This window comes from Carcharhinus amblyrhynchos, chromosome 16, assembly GCF_965287045.1.
Source record: "Carcharhinus amblyrhynchos chromosome 16, sCarAmb.v2.hapA, whole genome shotgun sequence".
In the NCBI taxonomy this organism is placed as follows: domain Eukaryota; kingdom Metazoa; phylum Chordata; class Chondrichthyes; order Carcharhiniformes; family Carcharhinidae; genus Carcharhinus; species Carcharhinus amblyrhynchos.
Window position 1 is genome coordinate 67,441,291 of NC_137339.1, and position 26,118 is coordinate 67,467,408.

General features: G+C 39.8%; 2 protein-coding genes across 3 annotated transcripts in view; both read right to left on the bottom strand.

Moving 5' to 3' along the window:
* LOC145354056 (cell adhesion molecule CEACAM5-like) overlaps positions 1 to 26,118 on the bottom strand; it is an 80,511-nt gene that overhangs the window by 41,251 nt on the left and 13,142 nt on the right. For both annotated transcript variants that reach the window (XM_080205183.1, XM_080205184.1), the window contains exons 3-4: positions 7,661 to 7,936; positions 6,018 to 6,281 (exon numbers count right to left, since the gene is read on the bottom strand). In XM_080205183.1, the coding sequence (XP_080061309.1) occupies positions 6,018 to 6,281; positions 7,661 to 7,936 (540 nt within the window). The remainder of the gene's footprint in view (positions 1 to 6,017; positions 6,282 to 7,660; positions 7,937 to 26,118) is intronic.
* LOC145354072 (cell adhesion molecule CEACAM1-like) lies at positions 16,205 to 24,144 on the bottom strand. The gene is made up of 4 exons (XM_080205205.1): positions 24,129 to 24,144; positions 22,205 to 22,480; positions 20,297 to 20,560; positions 16,205 to 16,527 (listed from the first exon to the last, which is right to left on the bottom strand). Exons 1-4 carry the CDS (start codon positions 24,142 to 24,144, stop codon positions 16,205 to 16,207), a joined length of 879 nt encoding a protein of 292 aa, XP_080061331.1.

Genomic DNA, 26,118 nt, shown 5'->3' on the forward strand with positions numbered 1-26,118 from the left:
AAATATGAAAGTAGAATAGATAAGGATGAACCAGTTGAAGTGGTGCATTTAGATTTTCAACACGTTTTTGATAATGTCCCAAATAAATTAGTGTACACAATTAAAGTGTATGAGATTGGGGTAATATATTGACATAGATTGAAAATTGGTTTGCAGACAGAGGCCGTGATTCTCCCAAAAAATTTCAAAGTATCGAATTTGCGGGAAAACTGATGTAAATCACACTGGTTATTTTTCAGTGCGACTTCAGACAAGAATCTCCCACCCTCCGTGCAATGCAGAGATCATAATGGGGAATATCATTAAAAGCTCGGAGAGCAGGACCTATTCAGTAGGAGGCTGATAGTTCTAAGCCTCGAAGCATGCGCAGTGGTCTCTATCTGTCAGGTTGCTGTTTCCTGGGCAGCTCAACTGCTGGCCAGCCCAGGACACTGTTAGTGCTGGCTGCCCACGACACAATTGCTGCCCCCATAACCATTCCTGGGCCAGCCTGGAGCCCTCTCCTGTACCGGAGCACCCCGATCTCCAGCCACCTCCGCCAGCAGTGAAGATTCCGCCACCCTCAGCAGAACCTACCCCACCCGACTGACATCCCCCCTTCCAGGCTGCCCCGATCGCTGGCCTCCCTCCAACCCTGATCGATCCCTATGCAGAGTGGCAGCGGGATCCTTCACGCCCATGAATCACCTGTAGGCCCTGCCCCCAGCTGGCCCCACCTCCTTGGCATTGCTCCATGCCTGATGGGCAGTGCCAAGATGCCCCCTGGGCATGGCCACTTTGCCCCTTGGGCAATGCTGAGGATACAGGTTGGCACTGCCAGGGTGCCCATGTCTATGGACCACCAACCCTCCCACTACTTGACCCCCTGAGGGGGGGCCTGATTGCTCCCCCCTCCCCACTCCAGTTACAAATTGTGTATCAGTTACAGGTTGTGTATTAGATCGTGTGTGTCGGTCACAGATCGTGTGTGTCGGTCACAGATCGTGTGTGTCAGAGTGTGTGTCGGTCACAGTGTGTGTGTCGGTTACAGGTTGTGTATCAGATTGTGTATCCACTAGTTCCCTGAAAGCGGGGAGTCTGAACCCCGTTGGAGTGAAATACTCCTGGTGGGGTAGGAGATGCTAGCCAGCCCAGAGATTCAGTCCTGGGCCCGCTAATTAAATTTAAATTGTATTTAAAACACTATTTAAATATTAGCCACACCTCCCAGCCAATTTCCAGCGGCGCGCCGACACTGCCAGAGATCTGGGCCTGGGAGGCACAATTGCAGCGCGAACGCTTGCAGGAATCCCACAAATCGATCAACATGCGATTTTTCCGACCCGCCGCGCTACGACATTAGTGCAAGAGGATGGGAGAATTGCTCCCAGTGAGTCAGAATAAACGGAAGGCAGTGACTAGTGGGGTCCCACAGTGCTTGGGTCCCAGCTATTCACAATATACGTGAACGATTTGGATGAGGGAATCAAAAGTAATATTAACAACTTTGCTGATACCATGAAACTTGGAGGGAAGGTGAATGGTGAGATGGATGTGAAGAGATTTAGACAAGTTGAGTGAGTGGGCAAATATGTGGCAGAAAAAAAGTGAATTTAGCCACTTTGGATGGAAAAACAGAATGACAGGTATTATTTAAATGCTGATAGATTGAGAAATGTTGATATACAAAGGACCTGGATGTCTTAGTACACCAGTAACTGAAATGAAGCATGCAGGTACAGCAAGCATGGCAAATGGTATGTTGCCCTTCATTGCGAGAGGACTTAAGTACAGGAGCAAGGTTGTTTTGCCACAGCTGTAAAGGTCCTTGGTGAGTCTGCACCTATGTGCACTTTTGTTATCCTCAACCTAAGAAAGGATATACTTGCCATATAGGGAGTGCAACAAAGGGTCACCAGACTGATCCCTACATTGGCAGATTGTCGTATGATGAGAGATTGGGTCAACTGGAATTTAGAAGAATGAGAGAAGATCTAATTGAAATATATAAAATTCTGACAGAGTTGGACGACTGAAATTGGGATGTTGTTTCTTCTGGCTGTTGGGAGTGGGGGATGATCTCAAACAATGGGTCACAGTCTCAGGATAAACGTAAACCATTTAAGATTGGGATGAGGAGAAATATCTTCAGTCAGAGGGTGGTGAACCTATGGAATTCTCCACCACATAAGAAAATAGATAGATTTCCAGCCTTTAAAGGTGTCAAGGGGTTTGGGACGAGTGCTGGAATATGGCTTTGGGATAGGATCAGCCATGATCATGTTCAATGGTGGAGCAGCCTTGAAGAGCCAAATGACCTAAATCTGCTCCTAATTTCCATATTTTTACACCACTAATCAATCAGAAAATTTGCTTTCCTCTCTCTTCACCGACAGTAATTAATATTTCCTAATGTTGTTAGAAAGCATGGCTGGAATTCTCCAATCTTGCCCACAGCTGGGATTATGCAATACCACTGCTGTAAATGGGGATTTGACTGAGCAGCAAATTCTTCGTTCTCATGGGCAGTGGTAGAGGGGCATGCAGGACTGGAGAATTCTGGCCCACATGTTTCTGGCAGCTTTTCCTGTTTAAAGGTTCAGTCGCTATGCAACAAAGTTGCAGTAATGGACGGCAGGTTGCTCGATAGTTGCTTTTGGTCCCTGACCAAGAAACTGTGTCACACTAAATGAAGGAGAGGGCCCAGGATTTAGTGTTGTTGCCCGGCACTCACTATGCTGAGAAGCAGAAGCTGGCAAGGAGATGTGTTTCAGTAGGTTGTGAGAAGCCTCCAGAATGACCCAGGGGAGGGAGTGAAAACATGTAGCAAGGATTGTGAATACCCAGAATATCTCATCTGGCAGCAGTGCCAGTAAAGATTTAATGATCTCACTTGAGTGGTCAAGATGGATAAATGCATCAGCACACTGGACATCACAATCATACAAGTGACACCACTCATATTGTGCCAGGCACCACATCCTGACGTTCAGGACTCACTCACTCCCTTACATCTACATCTTAGCCAGACGTACTTTGCAAGCACGTCAGCCACATATACATCTGTTGCTGCCATCGTATACTTCTAGCTAATATGCAAGGGCTGGCATCACACAATCACACAGTAAATGATATTCAGTCCTCTCTCCTGAAGAAGGTTATCCGTAACATGTGGACAAGTCAAAGAACCAGGACCTGAGGAGCAGATTAAGCTTTGGATCATAGGCAGCACTACTACAGAGATAATGGCATCTAATGCAGCATAGGCCATGCTAGATGATGGTAAGTTGTTGCCTGGTGCTGGTCCTCTCTTGTCCTGAAAGATGACATGAAATGAAAACTGCAAACAGTGACTGTGGATCACCCCAGCCTCTTTCTCTTATCTCCACACTGCCAACTACCCCCACCCTTCAATTATTTTATGCTTTTAGATATCTGAGAAGGGTAGCTGGTCAGCCCCTTCGGAAAGAATGAGAAGTGTGAGAGGAGGAACTTAGCCTTGAAGAAGTGTAGTCACTTGATGATTGAACATTTGCAGCTACCAGCTCAAGTATTTGCACAGTGTGTACCTTCATGGTTAGTTTAGAATCAGGATCTGCACCAGACATAAGTGGCTGTTGTCAGGACAAGGAAATAGGTCAACTCCTGTGCCTCCTCATAATTCCCATGCCTCTTCCTTGCTCCTTCATACCCGCATGCCCCCAAAAACTCTCCATTGCCACTCACCCAATATCCACTATATGCACATCTTATGAGATGTAATAATGCCCACTATAGCTCTCGCCAAATTTTGCACCATAGAAAATATTCTTTCTGGATGTAGCACAGCTTGGTATGGCTGTTGCTCTGACCAAGACTGCAATAAACCACAGAGAGTTGTGAATGTAGCCTCGTCCATCACGCAAACCAGCCTCCCATCCTTTGATACCTTTTACACCTCCCGCTGCCTCGGAAAAGCAGCCAGCATAATCAAGGACCCCACGCACCCTGGACATACTCTCTCACACTTTCTTCCATCAGGAAAAAGATTCAAGAGTCTGAAAACCTGTACCAACTGACTCAAGGACAGCTTCTTGCAGTAATGCAGCTTTGGCTGAAACTCCAAATTCTCTGTTCTCACTTGCAATGGAGCAGGCATGGATGAGATCGGAGAATCCCGCCTGTGGTTTTTGAAATTCAGCTAATCATTCAAACTGAGCTCAGCTGTAAAGGTCATCCAATTGGCATTGAATACAATGGACTCATTTGAAATTAAAAGAACAGGTAGCCAGATTTTTCAAACGTTCAGATGTTTACAACAGGGTCGCTCATACACATTCTACAATGAGTTTGAATACATAAGAACATTTTTGACGTGGAAAAAGTGCCCTAATGCATCTCAATGTACAATGCTATCAATGTATTAGTCTACTTATCTTTTAAGAACAGAGCCTTATGATAATTACTGCATTAAAAACACAATGAAAACCATTAAAAAGCCTGAAATACATACTTAAATATTTAAATTATCATACACCATATAAACTGCCTTTAAATCTACCTGCAAAACCTTTGCCAACTCCAACCAGCGCTTTCCCCATGATTTGCAACTCTTTTGCAGAGCCATAAACCATGTCTCCTGGAAAAACCGGTCCAACTTTTCCAACAAGTTGCACAAGCTCTCAAATGTCCACCCCCACAATGGAATCAGCAAAGTATGGCTTGCAACCTGCACCCTTATCCAGCAAAAATGATTGCCAGTAAGAAGGGGGCAGGGAATTCAGTTGTAAGGAGGGCAATCAAAGTCCCAGAGGATACGTTATAGGGGAAGGAGGGAAAAGGTCACAAGGGGAGGGCATCCACGGTAAGATTGCAGCTTCTGATGGAGGTGCTCTCCCCTTTCCTACCCTTGGCACACAAGATCAAAGTTCATTCAACTTCCAGCTCTCCCAGGATCTATCACTTACTCACCAGCCTGAAAATTTAAGGCTGGATGGTAAAAAGCCCTTACATGGATACATAAGGGTCTTAACTGGGGCAAGTGCAGGAGCTTGCCATCTGAGGCCCAGCATTAAACTGTGAGCAGGTCAGTGTGGGCAGGATCTGGACAGAATGCTGTCTATGGAATTTCACGCTATCACCACCCCTTCCTCCATCGACCACCATCACCATTTCAGAACCTGCTGTGGGGAAGCATAAAATTCTGGCCCCTGCATTTGAAATCATGAAATCAGCACCATTGGACCAAATAATCAATACTTTAAAAGGATGCGCTGAAAAGTCTTAAGATATATTTAAATGGTCTCTACAAATGTTGCAATAAATAACCACTTTTTAAAACTAGACTTAGTTAACACAGTGTTTGGATTTGGTTAATGTTACTAAAGCATCAAACCCAGGTGATGTGTAACTATCAACTAATCTGATCTGACATGACTCTCCTCCTGATTTACAGAATGCTTGCCAATTAAGGTCCGAGAGCAACTTTTGTGATCTCATTCTGGACTTTTACTGCAAATAAAATGAGTTGTTCATTTAAATATCATTTGTGGAATATTAGGCAGCAAACCAAATTGAGCCTAATTTTGTTTTGACTTAGGGATGAGAACATGATTGAACAAATCAACAATACTAAAATAAAATTTGTGGTTCACTTCACTCAATATAATCAAAATAAAGTTTAGAGCTGGTATGAAATGCTTTAAGATGTATAAGAAACAAATAGCTTTCATCACTGATGCGGGGTGGGGGGGGGGGGGAGGCGTCCTCCCTTAGAAAGCAGGCTCAGTTTGAAAATGTATATGCAAGTAGAAAAAGTTGGAAACTGATCAAGGGTTAAAACAATTTGATATTTTGATACTTATAGCATTAATGTGAAGATTATTTATCAATGCAAAATACAGCGTTATCCACAATTTTATCAGCAAAACTAACAGGACCATGGAGCTGCATTTTCTTTGTCAATGACCTCTTCATTTTCACTATTTGTAAATTAACTAATAGGCACCTTCACGATTTCACGAGTGAAGAAAAATGAAATTGAGAAATGTGTTACCTACCTATTACAACTATTTGTTTTGTTGAGGCACTGTACCTTTTTGTTACATTGTTAAATGCCTGACAGGTATAATTTCCAGTGTTATTCAAAGTAATGCTAGCAATGGTTAGTCGTTGCCCTTTTTGTTGAAGAGAGGTATTGTTGAGATACCATTCCAATTCTGCAGGTGGATTTGAGTCCGCAGAACAAGAAATGGTAATGGTTCTTCCAGTAAAGTAAGCAGGAAAATCAGGGTCTATGGATATATTAGGGAGATCCGGTCCATCTAAAATAAATGCACAAATGTATTGTAATAAATTATGCTAAAACAAAAAACAGTAGTGGACTATACAATGAGAGGAGATCACCACCACCACAGAAACTACATACTTCGTGTTTTCTACACACCGTCAATTATGCTGGTACTAAAGTCAAGAAATTGTGCCATTTTCCCCATTGCTTTAGTGATGGGACCTAATGTCAATTTCCCATTGTGTGATGTTGGGGGCTCGGTGTCAATTTTCCCAAGTATGTAATGGTAGGGCTCAATACCAGTTTTCCATTGTGTGATGAGATCCAAATTCCAGTTCCCAGTTTGTATTGGTGGGACACAATATCAGCTTCCCAATACTTGTCTACCACTGAGCAACCAATTAGCTTTATACAATTGGAAGTGAAGCATTTGAAGGATAATCTTTGGAAAATAGATGACTACAGCCATAATGACTTTTCTCCTGGCATTGATAGAGCTACAGAGCGCCACAGTGATTTGGCATGGAGTCAAACAGGCCTTACCTCTCCCTATGTTCAACGGTGCAGTGTGTGTCTGGCAGTTTGAGGCTACTTCACTAAGCTCAATCAGGTAGCAATGGTGACACAAGATTTGAATAGACAAAATTACAAAAGCATTCTGCTTCTGATGCTTTCTAGTTACTCATGTTAAACATTGATGTTGTTGGAGTTCAGAGAGGATCTATTTCCTGTAGTGAGCTGGAATTTAGATAACTTACAGCTTCTCTTAAAATGTGTGATTTGTGAAAAACTGCTGGCCTCATACTGTAGTACTGTTGTATCAAATATTGTGATTTTTAAAATATAATAATTAAATTTGTTCAAATAGGAATCTCATTCTCAATGTTACCTGAATTTCATTTTTATTTGGGATCTAAAATGAACTGATTAACTTAAATGCAAATATCAAACTCTAATTGAATCAGTAGTTAGTGATAACTGTTCTGATAACATTTATTTAACCCATATGGATTACATCATCTGCTTTCACCACTAGTAGAGTTAAAATTGAATAGTTATGTCCAGTGGCAATTGAAATCATAACTCAATAGTTTGCACACTCCAAAAAGTTATTTTGTGTGAGATTATTTTGTAAATAAATAGATGTGTAGGCAACACGAACTGTTCACCACCACCACCCATCAATGAATATCCTTATTACCAATCCTGTTTAAGATCAAAATATTTCAAGATTACTTCTTAAAACAAACTCAGAGCCAATTAGCCTTGATGTTGTATGCAAGTAGCTCACCATTTTTACAAGTTTCAGGAAGTAATTTTATATGCAAAAATTCAAAATTTTCTCTTTTCCAATCACAAATTCAGTGGGAATGGTAATAAGTTATAAAAATAATGATCCGTTGGGACACTTACAGGTGACATTTAGATGGTATGGGTCACTTTTCATTCCACTAAAGGAGTTGAATGCATAGCATGTGAATTCTCCATCAGACCGCAACACTCCAGAAATAGTCAGGGTGCTATTATCATCACTTAGATCAAACCTGTCATCAGGATTAATAGTGCTATTGTCCTCAAGCCACTGATATGAAATTGCTGTGCCTGATGCGAAGCATGTCAGAGCCACGGTGTCATTGTGTTCTACTGGATTGGTGGCATTGGCTTTAACATTGAGCTTGGAAACAGGTTCTGTCAAAACACAGGAGAGTAGTTAGCACACTTCAGAAGTAAATTTGGAGGATGGTGAATTTAATGCCAGATTCTAAAGACAGAACTTGTGTGCTGAATTTTTACAGGACTCTTACAGAAAATTAGTCTTGATACTTTGAGGTAAAACCTAGTAAGTTCCATATGTTGATACCAGAGATCAAACCCTGCGCAACAGAGATTTGTGCTTCTGTTTGGCACTTTGTTTTTCCGATCATTCTCAAAATAAGATTTATTCACTTTGCAACATTTCACTTTTATTTGTAGTTCAGACATATGTCTAATTCAAAGAAAAGATATTCCTTAGCTTCTGCAGTGGTCCATATACACTTCAGAAAGTTTTGAAGTGTTTCACATCTAATTTAGTACTTTTGAAATGCAGCTGTTCTTCTAATATGGGAAGCGTTGACTACAGTCAGGAGGAGAAATCCTGGACTGTGGTGCGTCTCCTGCTTCTGGGACACTTATTTCCACCACACCTCCCTACCATCTTAACCTCCATCCTTCACATCCTTTGGGTGTTCAGATTTGGGAACAATAGTTGCTGTGGGGCCAGACTGTTTTATATGGGGTTGGCAAAACTTTGTAGTTTATGCCTCTATTTATAAATCCAGTGATATCCAGGTTTTGGTAATTGATACATTTATAACCATATATTTGTCAGACAATTACACACAATTTGGGAATTTAAGTTATGTAAATAGTGCTGCTGCTTTGAACCTGGCCCTCTGCAATATCTGGACAATAATATCCAAATGAAAAACGCACAAGCATTGTAAACAACAATCCTATATATAAATGAGAATACCTTGAACTAACAGTGACATACTCCATCTGGTGCATGACTCTTCGTTTATCTTGGGAGTTTAAAAATACAAAACCCTCCAATAAATTAGCACCAACTAATTCACCTGCAATAATGTGCTATTTCTATCCACACAAATGGGCTTTGTTAACAGAAAAATTATATTTTGCAATACAATAAATATTTACTTATTCTAAATTGAAACTAGCCATAATTTCAACTTCCCAGCATGGAGCATGCAATAGGACAACAAAGTACTGAGATGCTGGGAATCTGATATGTAAACAAAACAAAATGCGGAAAATAATCAGCTAGGGGAGAGAAATGGTCAATGCTTCAAGTTAATAATCCACATTAGTTCTGAAGAACCCTGGACCTCTGTTTTGCTTTGTACAGATCTGACCAGATGTGCTGAACATTTCTAACATTCTCGTTTCTTTTGGAGCAAAAATAACCCCTTTTGCCAGACCTTCTAAAAAACAATCAGGCTTCTTGTGTGCCTCTAATTCTCCTTCAGCCAGAAACCCAGCAGCAGCTGCCTGAGATTTGATTTTGTGCAATGTTATTTGCAAATTTCAAAAAGAAATCATAAATAACTCGCTAGCCAAAAAAATCAATACAATACAATACATTGATAATTTTAAAAAGTGAATAATTAATACAAGGATTATTAAAAACTGCCAAGCAGCAGGGATTAATTAACAAAACCTTTTTTTGCTTATTTGCATACGAAGCATAGTGAATGAGAGAAAAGTCCTGGTCCTGGTCACCAAGGTAGGAGTAGGGAACCAGGTCCAAACTAAGGAGTTGTATTTAACTAACAACCTTGTATTCTGCTCTGGTGGTGCACGCTGTGATCTGGCCTCAATGGAATTCATATGAAAGTGGAGGTCGGGTGGGGGTTGCCTTTCAGTCTGAGTTTTCTACTTCTTCTGCCCAGTGTGTGGGTATTCGCATAAGATTTTAGCGAGGAAGGAAGAGGAGAGGGTGTGTTCCCCCCACACCAAGCTGTCAGTCCATAGGGTTCTCTCATACTCACACACACATTCACATTCTCACTCGCACACATACACTCACAATCATGTCAGCCATTGAGGAAGGATCAAGGTCAGGAGGAAACATAAGAACATAAAACCCTTCAAAGACCACATTCAGAAGTATAATCAGATCAACCTGTGGAGGAAGTAAAGCCTAAAACTGTATTGGAAGTGAAAATTGATGAGTATTCTTGATAAAATCTCCAACGCCACTACCTGCTGACCCAGTACCCATTGTGGCTGAGGATTCCAGGAAACTGACCCCATCACTGGAAATCCACCTCATATTGTCAAAGCCCTGATGGCATAGCCCTGACAGGAGACAAAACAAACAGTACAGGCTGGGATTTTTAGATGAAATGAGGAGGTGGTTCACTATTGACTGGTGGGTTTCTGCAGTTTGGCTGGTGAGCTGTGAAAAATGCCACTGCCTTCAGTGGGACCAGTAGATCCTGCTACTGGCCAATGATGAACCACCTCCACCACAGTTGGAATAGAAAATCTTGGCCACAGATTCCACTCTGAAGGCCTGGTGATCAATGAATTAGGGAACAGGTTTGCTACCACGGGCCCAAGGCCAGGCTACTGTGAAAATGAATCTAGCGATGCAGAAACATGACATTTAATCCAATACCCAGACAGAGGGTTATCAGTTATTTGTTGGGAACCTCATGATATTGATGAGACTGAGCTGAAAGAATTTTCAGTAAGATAGGGCAATGTAGTGGAACAGAGGGACAGAGGGGGTTGGAAAGGGCCTGTGATGCAAATACCATTGAGGAAGGAAGTTTGGGATAAATAGGTACTTTACCATCTACCTGAATTCCAGCAGCTTCCAACCAGATCTAAAGAAAGAGGACTGAAGTTTAAGGAAACAACGAGGTCCAAACAGAAGTTCACAAGATGGACAACAACAAAGGGACTCGATAATTGGCACGTCTTATTCCTCGGCTACGGATCGCAGTTGTTCAGCACAAGTCTTAGCATCAGTGAATTAACATGGCAATCGAAGGGGTGCATGCCAGATAGACTGCTTTGAACACTGACCATGCAGATTATCAGGTCGTGTGGCTTGTGAGTCAAGCTCTGTAAGCGTTGCCTGCACACCCCCTCCCCCTGCCCATTAGCACTGTCCGCACAAACATCTCCCAAACCTGGATGTGACAGCCAATTTGTGTAAGGCCTCACAGGTACTAATTAGATAAACACCTTTGGGATGTTGTTTGCTAGGTAAAGGTTAGCAACTACACCGAGAAGACCACCAACTCTTTCTAAAAAAAAAATTGCCATTAGATGTTTTCCAAAAAGTGCCTTGGGATCTTTTATGTTCACCTGACAATGCTGCATTCGTGCATCAGCAGAGATTGAACACAACTCTTGAAGTGGGGCTTATACTTACAACATTCTACTTCAGAAGCAAAATGAGCAGCACATAAGAACATAAGAAATAGGAGCAGGAGTAGGCCATCTAGTCCCTCGAGCCTGCCCCGCCATTCAATAAGATCATGGCTGATCTGTTGTGTCTCAGTTCCACATCCCCGCCCTCTCCCCATAACCCTAAATCCCCTTGCCTATCAAAAACCTATCAACCCGCGTCTTAAAAATGTTGAGCGAGGCAGCCTCTACCACTTCAACGGGCAGAGAATTCCAGAAATTCACCACCCTTTGAGTGAAGAAGTTCCTCCTCAACTCCATTCTAAACCGCCCCCCCTTTAACTTGAGGCTGTGCCCTCTAGTCCTACTGTCCTTTCTGAGCGGGAAGAGCCTCTCCACCTCTATCCTATCCATCCCATTCATCATCTTATATGTCTCAATGAGATCTCCCCTCATTCTTCTAAACTCTAATGAGTACAAGCCTAGTTTAGTCAGCCTCTCCTCATATTTCAACCCCCTCAACTCTGGTATCAGCCTAGTAAACCTCCTCTGTACTCCCTCCAAGGCCAAAATATCCTTGCATAAGTGCGGCGACCAAAACTGCACACAGTACTCCAGCTGCGGCCTCACCAGTGCCCTATACAGCTGCAGCAAGACCTCCCTACTTTTATATTCAATCCCCCTCGCTATGAAGGCCAGCATCCCATTCGCCTTCCTGACCACCTGCTGCACCTGCAGGCTGGGTTTTTGCGACTCATGCACAAGGACCCCGAGGTCCCTCTGCACCGTCGCATGCTGCAGTTTTTCGCCACGTAAGTAATAGCCATGACACTGAGCCATGACAGGCAGGATGTCAAATAATTGTCAAATAATTGGATTCTCAACTCACATCACTCAAAAACTTTTAATATCAAATGAGAGATTTCAAAGTTTAGCTTCAAAAACCACAGGAATGAAAAGGATTAGTCATTAACCTGTATACAAAATGAATCAGACAATAAATCCATTATCAATTCATTGGTTTTCATTTGGATTTGCTTTCATAGAGGTAATGGTGGGTAGTGATTCAATTGTTAGTCCATTATTGCTATGCTAGGTGAAGGCTGCATAAAATTACACAAAGAAAATCTACATGTTTTTGACATTTACTCTTTCTTCTCCTTTTCCAATTGTTTTGCTGATTAATGGATTTTGTTTTCTAGTTCAACAGCTTCTTTAGCCACGTGGTACTGTATAAGTCAGCACAATATCCTGTAACAGTTTCACCTGAATGTAACTAAATTATTTGTCAATCTGCAAACAAAAACTTACACATTTGTAAGTTATTAATGTCAAAATTTCCTTGAGAAAATTAGGATTCAAATATGGAAACAAATGTTTTTGTGCAATGCAAGCACATTGAGAAGTAACAAAAGAAATTTTGGAAACAGTGATGTTTGCAAGAACAAGATTGAAGCAAGACAGTTTGCCAACATTGAAGACAAATCATTCAATTCATTTTTTAATTTAGTTATTCCCAAATGCTAATGAACCCAAAATTTAAAAAAAACTCATGCCTGTTCTTATGATGATAACAGAACAACAGATTTTTGTTAGTATTCATATTGTTTAGCCATGTATGGTTATAATTTTATGATATACTGTTTTTGTCTTCAGCTGCCTCTTAAATTAAAAAGTTATTGCTGCATGCACAATTTCTATGTAAATTAGTGTTAATATTGACAGCAATACATGCCTCATTACTTAGTATGACACTTTAAGATCCTGAAATATAATAATCAAAAAACACAATTTTTCTATTTCAACAAATAAGACAATAAAACAAGCAAAATTCACCATGGGAAAAGAAAAATCACTTCTAACTTCTCTAGAAATATTACGTACCTACCACAACCATCATGTCAGTTGTTGCCAGGCTATATCTTTTTGTTGCATTGTTATAGGCCTCACAAGTATAATTACCAGTGTCATTCAAGGATATATCAGTAATGATTAGCTGCTGTCCGTTTTTTTGAAGAGAATTACCATTGAGATACCACTGAAATTCAGAAGTGGGTTTTGAAACAGCAGAACAGGAAAATTTTACATTTGACCCCGAAACGTGGAAAAGAAATTGTGGACTCTTGGATATATTAAGGGATTCTGGTCCATCTATAATAAATGCACAGGTCGTTTGCAACATTTCATGTTAAAACTGTAGACTGTAAAACTCGCATGCAACCCATCACCACAGGACTAAATCCAACTAAATCCCAACTTAGCATCTCCACAACTAATTCTACCACCCACTAGCTCTCATATCATTATCAAGATAGAAGAAATAGATATGAAAACAAACCACTTTCAGAAAATATAGGCTCTGATGCATACATGGCAACATTTTAATTATTTGTTTTATATTGTTTGCAAATATTATAGACATATGATTACCGTTCGGCAACCTATTTGAAAAATCATCATAGAAATATTTATTTTTCCTTACTTTTTAATCTTTTTAAGTAGTCTGTTTTTTTGATTTAGATTTTCCATCAGTTTATATTATTTTTCAAATTTATTGAATTCAGACCAAAAATTCAGTATTAGAGATATTGTAGATGTCAAGTCATTTTTTGAAGTCTTGAAAGATCCCTCCAAAAGACTTGGCTAACCTGTGTGCTGTGTGTAAACCTGCATGGGTGTGGATAGTCACCATCTTAGCCAAGTACCGTCTGCTTTGTGCGCTGTGTCATAACACCCAAGCAGTTTTGAGACGTAGCATTTTCTGCTTCCAGAGTTGAGGCTGACTGTGAAAACCTGTACAGCATACCATAGCTGAAAAAGGGGTTTGACTTACACACTGAGTATATGCATAAATTTAACTTTTAGGGCCAAAAAAATCAGGTTGTCTTCTCATCGGGGCCAATTTACATGTTGCAATGTATAAATACATTTTTATTTGCACTTGGCTAATTTGTTTTCTAACCTGAAAACATTACTTGGGGCTGGATTTTATGGTCTCCTGTTGGCATGTTTGAACGCAGATTTGGCATGTTAAATTCAAAGGGAGCCACATTTGATGCCTATCTGTCTGTCCCTTCCACAATTATACATGAGACAGTGGAGTTGTTGGTGGTAGTCCATTTGCCTTCAGTCAATTGAGGCCCTTAAGTGGGGAACTGATGATGAATTAAAGGCTTCATCCCATCTCCACAGGAGGTCAATGCATTGTGAGAAGCCCAACAGCTTTAGTGTCATGGTTAGTTTCAGGCAGATGTGGAGGACATAGCACCCTATTAAATCCATCGTCTTGTTTCTGTGTTATCCTTTCATCTGTCAGTTTCAGTCTGCTATTCCCAAAAAGGCATATTCACATTCTTCTTCACATGTGAGCCTTAGTCATAATTGTCTTCAATTGCAGAGGACATTGATGCCCAACTATTATGGAACATATATCTATGCCTGAGAACCACAGTGATCTAGGACTGCAAACGCATCCAATTTTCCTTCACTAAAGTCAAAGTTGTTCGGAAAACAAAGGTAGTTTTCATGGATTTATATTTGTAATGGTAAACATTAGAAATAAGATATAATTTTAAGTCAGTTTAATTTAACGTTTCTGTGCAAAGCAGGATAAAACATAGTTGGATTCATGCTGGTAGATCAAAAGTTTGATGCCATTTTAGTAGAATCTGGAAATCGACATTTGAAGCAATTGTGAATAGTTTGTACAGCAGTCAAGGCAAATAAATCCTGATAGGGGTGGTGTAAAATCTGGGCACTAGATAACTTGCAAAACATAGAACTTTATTTGAAAGAGTAATTTGGAAAACGGGGATTAGATTTCGGAATGCAAACCGCTGATGGAAAGCACATTCTGCAAGAAGGTTGTAAAGCATTTTTTTTTTAGGAGTTGAGTATGGAAATTCTGCTGTCACAATCACCTGGGATGTCATGGGGGTGGGGGGGTGGTGGTGCAAAGGGAGGGTGTGTGGTTTACAGGGAAAATCCATAGATATTCATTTTGGGTTTGAGTGGAATGTGTGCATTTGACCACAGCCAATCTGTGCACTTAAAGGGACTTTCTCTTACTGAGAACATTACAATTTAAAGATATACTTTACAACTCATGTTGATACTGAAATCTGTATGTACTTGTCTAAGGGAGAAGTAAAGGAGTTTCCAATTTTCTTTGTTTAATAAATATTTTTTTCTCTAATTAGTACTCCTGTGGTATTGTTCCTCTTTATTTTCTAAGACAAAGTAGAAGTTACAGTCTTTTGAAATCAGGATTCACTCTAGGATCTTCCCACGGTTATTAATCCCAGTCCAATATTTGAATATTTATACTTGCCCTGAATTTGTACTCTTGACTATGGTTAAACAATTCAGGAAAATTTTATAAATCAAAGTGGAAAAACTTTGAACTGAAAGGATCAGTGATTTTTTTATTACTCATCTAAGGCACCAAGAAATAAGGTTTTTTTTACATCAATTAAGCTTCAATTTAGAAAATAACACAGATATATGTTTACCATTTTCAAAATGTTACACTACTTATGCTTTAGTAAGCATATTATTGTGGAATGACATTAAGTAAATTTTAATGCTATATACTGTGAACTTTATGTTCATGTGACTTCAATAAGTTAATTTGACAATTTTATTTAGTTTTACATTTCTTGATAGATTGCATATGGGTAAATTTGAATTGTGACTATTTAGTTGTATTGTTAATTGCCAAAAGCTTTAAGAACTGAAATGAATCTTGTTTTCATAATTATTTAATTATCCCATGATTGAAAAAACAAGATAACTCAGATATTCAGCAGAATGATGGAAAACAATTTTGGTTCATGCTGCCTGGGTACATATGTCATTGTTAATTTCTTTCATTTATAATAGTTGATTCAAAATGTAAACTGGTTTGAAAAGTGGACAGCAGAGCATGTTGCAATTTCCATCAGTCAACTTTATTATGTTAATGATATTGGAAGTTACTACAGACATGATGCACTATTTTAAATGGTGTAGTATAAAAATCAGCACATTTCAAAATCACTTACAGCAAATGACATACTTAAGTGATTTGTTGTGACACTTACAGTTAACATTTAGTGAATATGGATCACTTGCATTTTCATTTATCATGTTGTACCCATAACATGTGAATTCTTCATCAGACCTCAATACTCCAGATATAGTCAAGGTGCTGTTATCGTTACTCAGACCAATTCTGTCACTGGAATCAATAGTTCTATTTTCCATAAGCCACCGATATAACACTGTTGTTCCTGATGCATAGCATGTTAGAGCCACTGTGTCATTGTATTCTACTGGATTGGTGTCATTGGATGAGATAGTGGGTTTAGAAACAGGTTCTGTCAAAACACAGTGGATTATTAATTGCTTGTAAAAGAATGTGGAGGAAGCAGAATTCAGTTAACAGTTTCTGAAGATTATAGTTGGATATTATCTTTTAATGCTTGAATTGTTTTGAATATTTTATCATGATATGTGAATATAACAATATAGAATGTGGAATTATTTGTGTTCAATATATGTTACATTCATCATATATTGACAATGATTTTAAGTGCTTCTCCAATGAGGTGTCATTGTAAAGATACAGCATGTAAAGCTTTACAACTTCATATAAAATTATTTTGATAATAGTGGAAATACTATCAAATATATTTTATGCTATAATTTAAAATCATGCTCATTGATATTGTAAACACAATATATATTGTAATGAGTCTAAGACCTCATATTCTATATTTTTTCTCATATATAAATGAAATATCCATATCCTCAGAACTGTTTTCTAAAATTTTAGAACTGGATGCTTACTTTTCAAGATAGCTGAAGCTGTGTGTGGCTGTGACCCTCGAATAATGAGATCAATTTGGCAATATCATAATTCCTTGCTCCTCGTTGTATTTGAAGAGAGGCTAAGGACTCTTTGAGCTGCAGATACCTAATTTAAAGAGACTACAGAAAGGCCATCTACATTTCATAAGTCAGGCCTGGCCACTGATGTCTACTAGTCTGCTCGGATAAAAGGACCTGCAAACTTCGTTCCAAATTCTTTATGGTTGAAACATAAACAATCTCAGGAACACAGACACCATTTGTCAAAGCCAAAGTGGAGATATGGGGTTTTGTGACATGACACCTCCCCATCCCCACCTTTCCCCCCACTCCAGATGGGTCAACCAGCTATACTGTCTTAGTATACTGCAAATCAGTCTGTCATCTTCCATCTGCCAAGCAACAGCTCAGAAAAGGGGCTTTGTTTGGGTTTGGATACCTGTCCCCATCTGCACAGTTTATACAGGAACTTCTGATATTCCATATCATCGCCCGAGACTAATTCATCTCTGCATGCCTATTTCATTGTGATGGTCACTCTACTGGAAAAGTGAATTATCAGCATCAGTTCAGCCCGGTTGACTTCTGTAAATTGATTCAGTAGTGCATTTTTGATTCTGGATTCAGGATTCAGACTTTGTGGTTTTTGCCTTGCAAATCTTTCTTTCTTCATCCCTCATTTATTGAATGTTTAGGAGACTAAGTAGTGACCCCTCCTCTCCCCTGTTTTTCACATCTGCAAATAATCTAACCCTCTGAGTGCACCCTGTTTCAAGTTTGCTGTGGGGTTATTAATAGAAATTAGATCTCAACAAAACCTGATGAATAGGGAAATACACCACCATTTGAAAAGGGGGAAATCAAAATCAAAACACCTTTCTGTTTACAGATGGATGGTAAGAGGAGAAATCAGTGCTGTTTTAATTAAACCTCCTCTTGTCCACAACATTGCATCTATTTTAGGAACTGAAATTGGTGAAATTATGCACAAAAATGGTAAAATGTGAATCAACAGAAATGAATAGATAGTGGATGGAATTTTCCACTCCCTCCGCAGTCTGAGATTTGAATACAAGAACATAATATCTCCATATAGTTAGCAATTACAATTTGATCTGATTTTTCACACATCTCTTCAGATGTCAGTTGCCCAAGGAACAGGAAACTCTGCCTGCTGGCATTAAAACTGAAAGTCAAAATTAAGACAAATAACACCCGTAATATATTTGTGACCTTCCATCTGAGAGCTGTTTGGTCACCTGCCTCCTTTAAACCCAGCAGTCAAAGTAAAGCTCTAAAACTTATAATTTGAATCCCCATAGCTCAGCTCCACTCCATCCCTACCCTCTGACACATCCTGGTGGGTTAAAATCAGGCCTAATCCTCTGGATGAGGGCCATTCATTGATTTCAAAAGGCTAAGCATAACCTGCTTGTGTATTGTTCCTATTTCTGCAGAATCTCATGGACAGAATTTTCTGGCCTGTCCTGTCAAATCAGGCCACTCATCAGGTTCCCCAGCAACAGGGTGGGTGAGACATTCAAGTCATCATAGACTTTGATGGGACTGGAAACTCACACCTGCAGCCAATGGTGAGCTGCCTCCACCACCAGAAAACACACTGGGAAAATCCTGGCCTTTTTTTTCAAACAACCTTATTTACATGTTCTGTCATCTATAACAGTTTGTGTCTGAAAACTGCCAGGTATCTAATCTGGAAACCCTTTTCAAATTGTGCTTTTTAGTTTACTAAAAGTTGATTCTTTTCTTTTCAAAGCACATCACTTTTCACATCCTTTCATTAAATTTCTGCTGCCATGTATCATTTCACTAATTTATTTTACCCTGAAGACTCAGTGGTACAGCAGTTAGCACTGCTGCCTCACAATGCCAGGGACCAAGGTTCGATTCTGGCTTTGGGTGACTATGTGGAGTATGCACATTCTCCCAGTGTCAGTGTGGCTTTCTTCTTGTGGCTTTCTTCTGGTTTCTCCCAAAGTCCAAAGATGGCAGGTTAGTTTGTTTAGTTACGTTAAATTTCCCTTAGTGTCCAAAGGTATGTTGATTAGATGGATGGGCCATTGTAAATGCATGGATATGAGGTAGAGGGGTGGGCCTGGGTATGATGCTCTTTCAGAGAGTTGATGCAGAGTTGATGGACCAAATGGCTTCCTGCACTGTAAGGATTTTAGGATTCTGCTCACTATCCACTCATTGTTTACTATATTTCTCAATTTTGTGTTATCTGCAAAGTTGAATTTGCATCCCAATTCTGGATCTTTCATCTGGAGAAAAAGTAGCAGTTATCCTGACACTGACTCCTGGGAGACATTGTGGTTGCATACAGTCTTCAAACAACTGTTAACTACTGCCCTTTGTTTTCTGCCTTTCAGTCAACTTTTACCCATGCTACCTCATGTCCACAATTTTACTAACGTTGGCCAAAATCTTTCGTCCTCGTTCACAGTTGGGATTTTCTGGCACCACTGACAGGGAATAGAGTTTGGCTGGAATGCCCAGTTTTACAAGTCTCGCTTACAATAGGTCTCGCCACAGAGAAGACTGGAGGATCCTGCCCAATTATTATGAGGCACTTCATTAATGCCTTGTGAAATTCTATATGAATGGCAAGTTGGCACTACCTTCATTAACCCACTCCATTATTGAATTGATAAACTCAAGCAAATTTCTCAGATATAGGGTATAATCTTAACAACCATTCAAGTCCTGCTGCCACTGCAGCGAGGATGCAAAATTTGGTGCTCAGCCAATTCTCCATTCACTGTAGCAAGACCAGAAAATCTCTCCAGCATGAACCGTGCGAAAAATTCCTTTAGCAAGTAATTTTTCCCTATACTAAGCAGCTTGTACCCTGAACATCCTATATTACCCAGTCAGTATATGTTTCCCAATGACTCAGGTTATGAAACAAAACACAGTGGTAATATTTCAACTTGTTGTCTGGCTGTAAAACTAGCATTGTAGATGAGTTGTTGCTTTCCAGTTCCTCAAATTCTATTTCAAAAAGGGTACAGGCACAAACAGAATAAAGATGCTTCTTTGTTTAAATTTTCATAATTGACATAAAATAAACACATAATTACATTAGGGACAAAATTAAGCAAATTCTCAGAAAGACACAATGATGTGCAATTTCAACTACAACTACCACGACAACTAGTGCGACAAGTACCACCACATGACGGCAACAAACAAGAATAATGCTTACAAGTTACGTCAACAATTCTACTTTTTTAGGTAATCATTATTACATACCAATGACAAAGATGTCCATTGTTGTCATGCTGTATCTTTTTGTTGCATTATTAAAGGCCTCACAAGTGTAATTACCAGTGTTATTCAAGGAAATATGAGAAATGATTAACTGCTGTCTGTTATACTGAAGAGAATTACCATTGAGATACCACTGAAATTCAGGAATGGGGTTTGAAACAGCAGAACAGGAAAAAGTCACATTTGACCCCAAAATGTATAAATCATGTTGTGGGTTAATGGATATAGTTAGAGATTCCGGTCCATCTAAAATAAATAAACAATTAATTACAACACGTTGTTCAGAAAGTTTAGATTGTAAAACTAGCATGCAGTCCATCACCACTGAACTTAAAGCCCAATCAAATCCATCCACTACCAACTCTGTTCATGCCGCATATAATTTACTATATTGAAATAAAACTAACAGGTATATAAACATACCCATGAGCACATGTGAAAAAAAGCTTTGTGGCAAAATGAAGTCTTTTTCAATCTCATATTTTGCAGTAATTTAGTTTTACTGTTCAAATGTTCGTCGATATTGAAGAAGTTTAAAAAGGTTATATCTTGGACATCGTCATTGTTGTCTTGAGGTGTTTAAGGATCACATGAGGGAAGAGACTAAACTGATTATAACTCTGTGTAAAGACCTTTGTGTAAATGATAGAGAGGTTAAATTTCAGAAACATCTTGGAAATACTGACCTTAACATAGTGTCAGGCACAGGTGGATCTTAAAGGTAACATGATGATTCTTAATATTTGGATGTGGAATTTGGGGTAATTTAGTTCAGATTTTTGGAGAGACAAAACTTGAGAAATAAGTCATTTTTTAAAATATGCAATGCACAAATTTGTATCATAGAATATAAACTATTGAAATGAGAGACAACAACAATGCAAGAAATAACACTAAGCAATCACATGCTGTTGTCAATAACATTTATATCTCAACCAATGCCAATGAAATAGATTAATAAGTAATTTTTCTCTTTGGTGTTTACAAGAGTTTGTTCTACACAAATCCACACGTTTGTTCTTATTCTTATTTTTCCTTAAAAAAAAGTGTCAAATTTAAATTTAGGATTTGCCTCTTGAGCACAAATTACTCAAATTTCAAAATTTATTCACAAAATAAAGATACATGAAAATATTTTCCCTGTGTATCAACCTTAGCAAACTTACAACTTTGATTGAGTTATTGCGCACAATTCTTTCCACGTGCCTTCCTGATGTTTTTTTAAACAGTTGCATTTTAGTTTTAAACATGTCAATGAGCGACACTAGGCTATTATAGATTTTACATTGATTCTATTTACTTTAAATATTAGTCAAAACATTAGGGTATGTTTAATTTTAAGAACTTGATCAGATTCTATTGGTTGGGATAAAAGTAATTTGCTTTGGAGTTCTGACAACAAGGTCAACCTTATAGTAGAAGTATAACACTTAATGGAATAATTAATTACTGAGAGATAACGATGAAATCTAAAGCTTTCTTTCACACTCTATGCCAATTCTGACAAGACATTGCTAAGATGACTGATGGATTTTAAGCAAATCCAAGGCAAAACATCCTGGATCATGGCATTCGTCACAAGTAATATAAAAGTTAAATATACACTTTATTACACAATAGAAAATAGAATTTTGAATCAGCACCATGTCATCAAATGCCCTATCAGTCAGCTTTCTCATACATCACCAAACCAACTGAAGATAAAATGATAAAAATTGCAAATATTTCAAACACAAAAATAGAAGCCAAATATTATAACATACTTATTGGATATCTCAAAAGTTAAATCTGATTACTTCTTATCCAATCCTCTCACATGTTAAACTCACTTGGTTTGGTAATAATAAACACATTGAATAAAATGGATCAATAATTTTCTGCAACACTTACAGCTAACATTTAGATAATATGGGTCACTGCTTCTTGTATCAAAAGCATTGTATGCGTGGCACACAAATCCTCCATCCGACCTCAATACTCCAGTTATAGTGATGGTTGTATTATCTCCACTTAGACCAACTCTACCACCAGAATTGACAATTGTCTCTCCTTCAAGCCAGTAATATGAATCCACTGGCCCTGAAGCAGTACATGTCAGAGTCACCATATCACTGTGTTCCACAGGATGTGCATTATTGGATGAGATGATAGGATTAGAGATAGATTCTGTCAAAATATAGCAGATTATTGTTCATGTTCATGTTGGACAGAACAGTCAAGTAAAGTTATATTAATTTGTACATGAGCTTCTTTGGAATCTTTAAATACTGTTGCATCTTGTGAATTGAAGACTAAAATTACAATATGGAACAATATAAAAAAATTTGTCTTACATACTCGTACACAGATATGCAACTGTTTAAATATACTGCTAAACACAAAATAGAACAGTTCAGGAAAACCACTGATTTCTGTGCTTTCTAGAACTCAAAGAATTAGGTGAAAGGCATGCAAATCTGGCACCCTGGCATTCCCCGCAGGGCATCCTGGCACTGCGAGCCTGACATACTGCCAGTGCCTACCAGGCACTGGGCTGTGCCAAGAGTGCTGGGCCTACTGAGAGGGGCAGATCCTGGATGGGGCAGGACCTAAGCAAGTGGAACTTGTGCACTCTGCAACTGGCATTGGATGGGTGAGACACTGTGCACTGTTCAACCGGCAATCAATTGGGCCATGCTGGGGTGAGGGGTCATTGGCTGGGACGGGAACAGGAGTGATTGGATGTGGGGGGGGGGGGGGGGGGGGGGAGAGGGGGGAGGGGTTGGCTGCGGTTGGCCCGGACGGGGCAGGGGCAATTGGCTGCGGAGGTCAGTGATCATGGGGGAGGGGCAGGGAGGCAGTGACAGATCTCTGCTTTTTACAGTTGCACAGAACAGAGAGTTCTGTGCAAAAGTGATAGTTCACGGTAGAGGGCACAATCGGCTTTCCAGGCAGCTTAGGCCCCATCCTTCCCCTACTGGCAGGAAACAGATTTTGCATTTTATTCACAGAGTGGTGTAAGATTGGACTTTTGGCCTTGCCAGAAAAATGGTTCTGAAATGCTCCTGTTTTCATGCTCATTTGGGACTTAGAAATTTTGGTAAGAGTGCCTCCATAGAAATCCCAGGCACTTGGAGATCCTGCAAAATTTAAAGTTGGACCTCCCTATTAATTTTTTCTTCTTGCCAGATTGTTAATCTGGCTAGCTGTCATGTGGAAAAATTAGAAGCATGAATTACAACTAGGATCATTGAGGTTTGGAAGCATGATCAGCAGGGGAAATCTGAAGGTTAGATATCAGGAATGTACCCAAACTCATTATGTAGATTCATAGAAATTCATAGAATAGATTCATACTCATTATGTATGCTGTTTATGGCAGTGTGTTACATATTTATGATTCTTCTTGGAGAGGTGAAACATTTAATAATATAATGACAATGAGAGGACGCAAGGATTTACTTGAGGGGCTCTTCTTTGCTCACAAGTAATGCTCTGTAAAGGAATGATCTGCAGTTGGCTGCTCCCGTCACAATTTAGCTGTCTGGCTTTCTGAGGCCATGAAGATCCAGCCTAACGCTGTTAAACTTAAACCTGCTCACAACTGCATTGTGTAAACCTGATTTAAATATCATTAAATGTTTCATCTCTCCAAAAAGAATCACAAACATGTAACCCACTGCCATAAACAGCATACATAATAAGTTTGGGTACATTCCTGATATCTAATATTTAAATTTTTTCTGGTCCATTATGGGGAATATTAACATTGAGTCCTATTAGTATTCAGTCTTTCCTCCTTTGGGATAGCCATATTCTCCATTATGACTGTTACCTGTAAGTTCATGCATTCCCTGTCTGAGGGATTTTATACTTTTGCATGGAGCACATGTGGTCAATTGGTACCAAAAAGGTCCCACACCAACTGATTGATTTATGCTTGAATGTCACAGAAGATCCATGACAAAAACACATGACTGCAGTCACTTTCTTGTTTTGCATTCCATCTTCCAAGAAAAAAACACCACTGAATAGCCCCATAGCACAAACATCCACTTCTACACTTGCCTGTAACTTCCATCCCACTGTTTCATACTGGCACTGTTCCAATTTTCCCTTACATGTCAGTTGTGGTTCGGTTGGCAAAACTCATGCCTCTAAATCAGAAGGCCGTAGTTTTAAGTCTGACTCCATCACTTGAGCACAACAATCTAGGCTGAAACTTCAGCACAGTATTGAGACAATAGTGCACTTTTGGCAGAGACATTAAATTAGTTCTGTCTGCCTACTTAGCTAAAGTTAAAAGATCCAAGCACTGGGTGGGATTCTCTGATCTCATCCATGGCCACCCCACTACAAGTAATAATAGAGAATGTGGTGTTTCAGCTAGAATACCATTCACTTTCAGTGGCACCGGAGAATCCCAGCTATGAATGAGGATGGAGGTTTTCGGCAACTACCATGAATAACAGCAGGTGTGACCTGGCCAATCTTTATCCCCAATCAACATATAAAACATAATCTGGTCATTATTATATTATTATTTGTTGATGTTTGTTGCATGCAGATTGCCTATCCGGCGTTAAAGCAGTTTGAGACATGGGCTGATCTTTTAGTTTACATGCTTGGACTTGTTGGCCTGTTTCTCTACCATCTCTAACTTTATCTGCTGCTGAACTGGGACTGAGCACTCATGTAGTCTGGAATCCTTGCAATGAATTGGAAAAATAAGAAATCTCTTCCTTCTCCTTCCTTAGCTTTGAGACATTTGGTGATTCATTTTTTTACGGCTAGGCCAGCATTTATTACCCATCTGTAGTTGCCCCTCAGTAGGTGGTGCTGAGCTGCCTTCTTAAACAGTTGTAGTCCCTGAAGGGTAGGTACATCAATGGTGTTTTTATAGAGGAAATTCCAAGTTTTGACCTGGTGACAGTGAAGGAACGGTGATATACTCAGGATGGTGAGTGGCTTAGAGTAGAACCTGTAGATGCTAGTGTTCCCAGGTATCTGCTGCCCTTGTCCATCTACATAGTAACGATTGTGGATTTGGAAGGAGGTGTTGCGTAAAGAACCTTGGTGAGTTTCAGTAGTGCATCATAAGAACATAAGAAATAGGAGCAGGAGTAGGCCATCTAGCCCCTCGAGCCTGCCCCGCCATTCAATAAGATCATGGCTGATCTGTCGTGGCTCAGTTCCACATTCCCGCCCTCTCCGCATAACCCTTAATCCCCTTGCCTATCAAAAACCTATCAACTCGCATCTTAAAAACGTTGAGCGAGACAGCCTCTACCACTTCAACGGGCAGAGAATTCCAGAGATTCACCACCCTTTGAGTGAAGAAGTTCCTCCTCAACTCCGTTCTAAACCGCCCCCCCTTTATCTTGAGGCTGTGCCCTCTAGTCCTACTGTCCTTTGAGCGGGAAGAGCCTCTCCACCTCTATCCTATCCATCCCATTCATCATCTTATACGTCTCAATGAGATCTCCCCTCATTCTTCTAAACTCTAACGAGTACAAGCCTAGTTTATTCAGCGTCTCCTCATAGTTCAACCCCCTCAACTCCGGAATCAGCCTAGTAAACCTCCGCTGCACTCCTTCCAAGGCCAAAATATCCTTGCATAAGTGCGGCGACCAAAACTGCACACAGTACTCCAGCTGCGGCCTCACCAGTGCCCTGTAGAGCTGCAGCAAGACCTCCCTACTTTTATATTCAATCCCCCTCGCTATGAAGGCCAGCATCCCATTTGCCTTCCTGACCACCTGCTGCACCTGCAGGCTGGGTTTTTGTGACTCATGCACAAGGACCCCGAGGTCCCTCTGCACTGT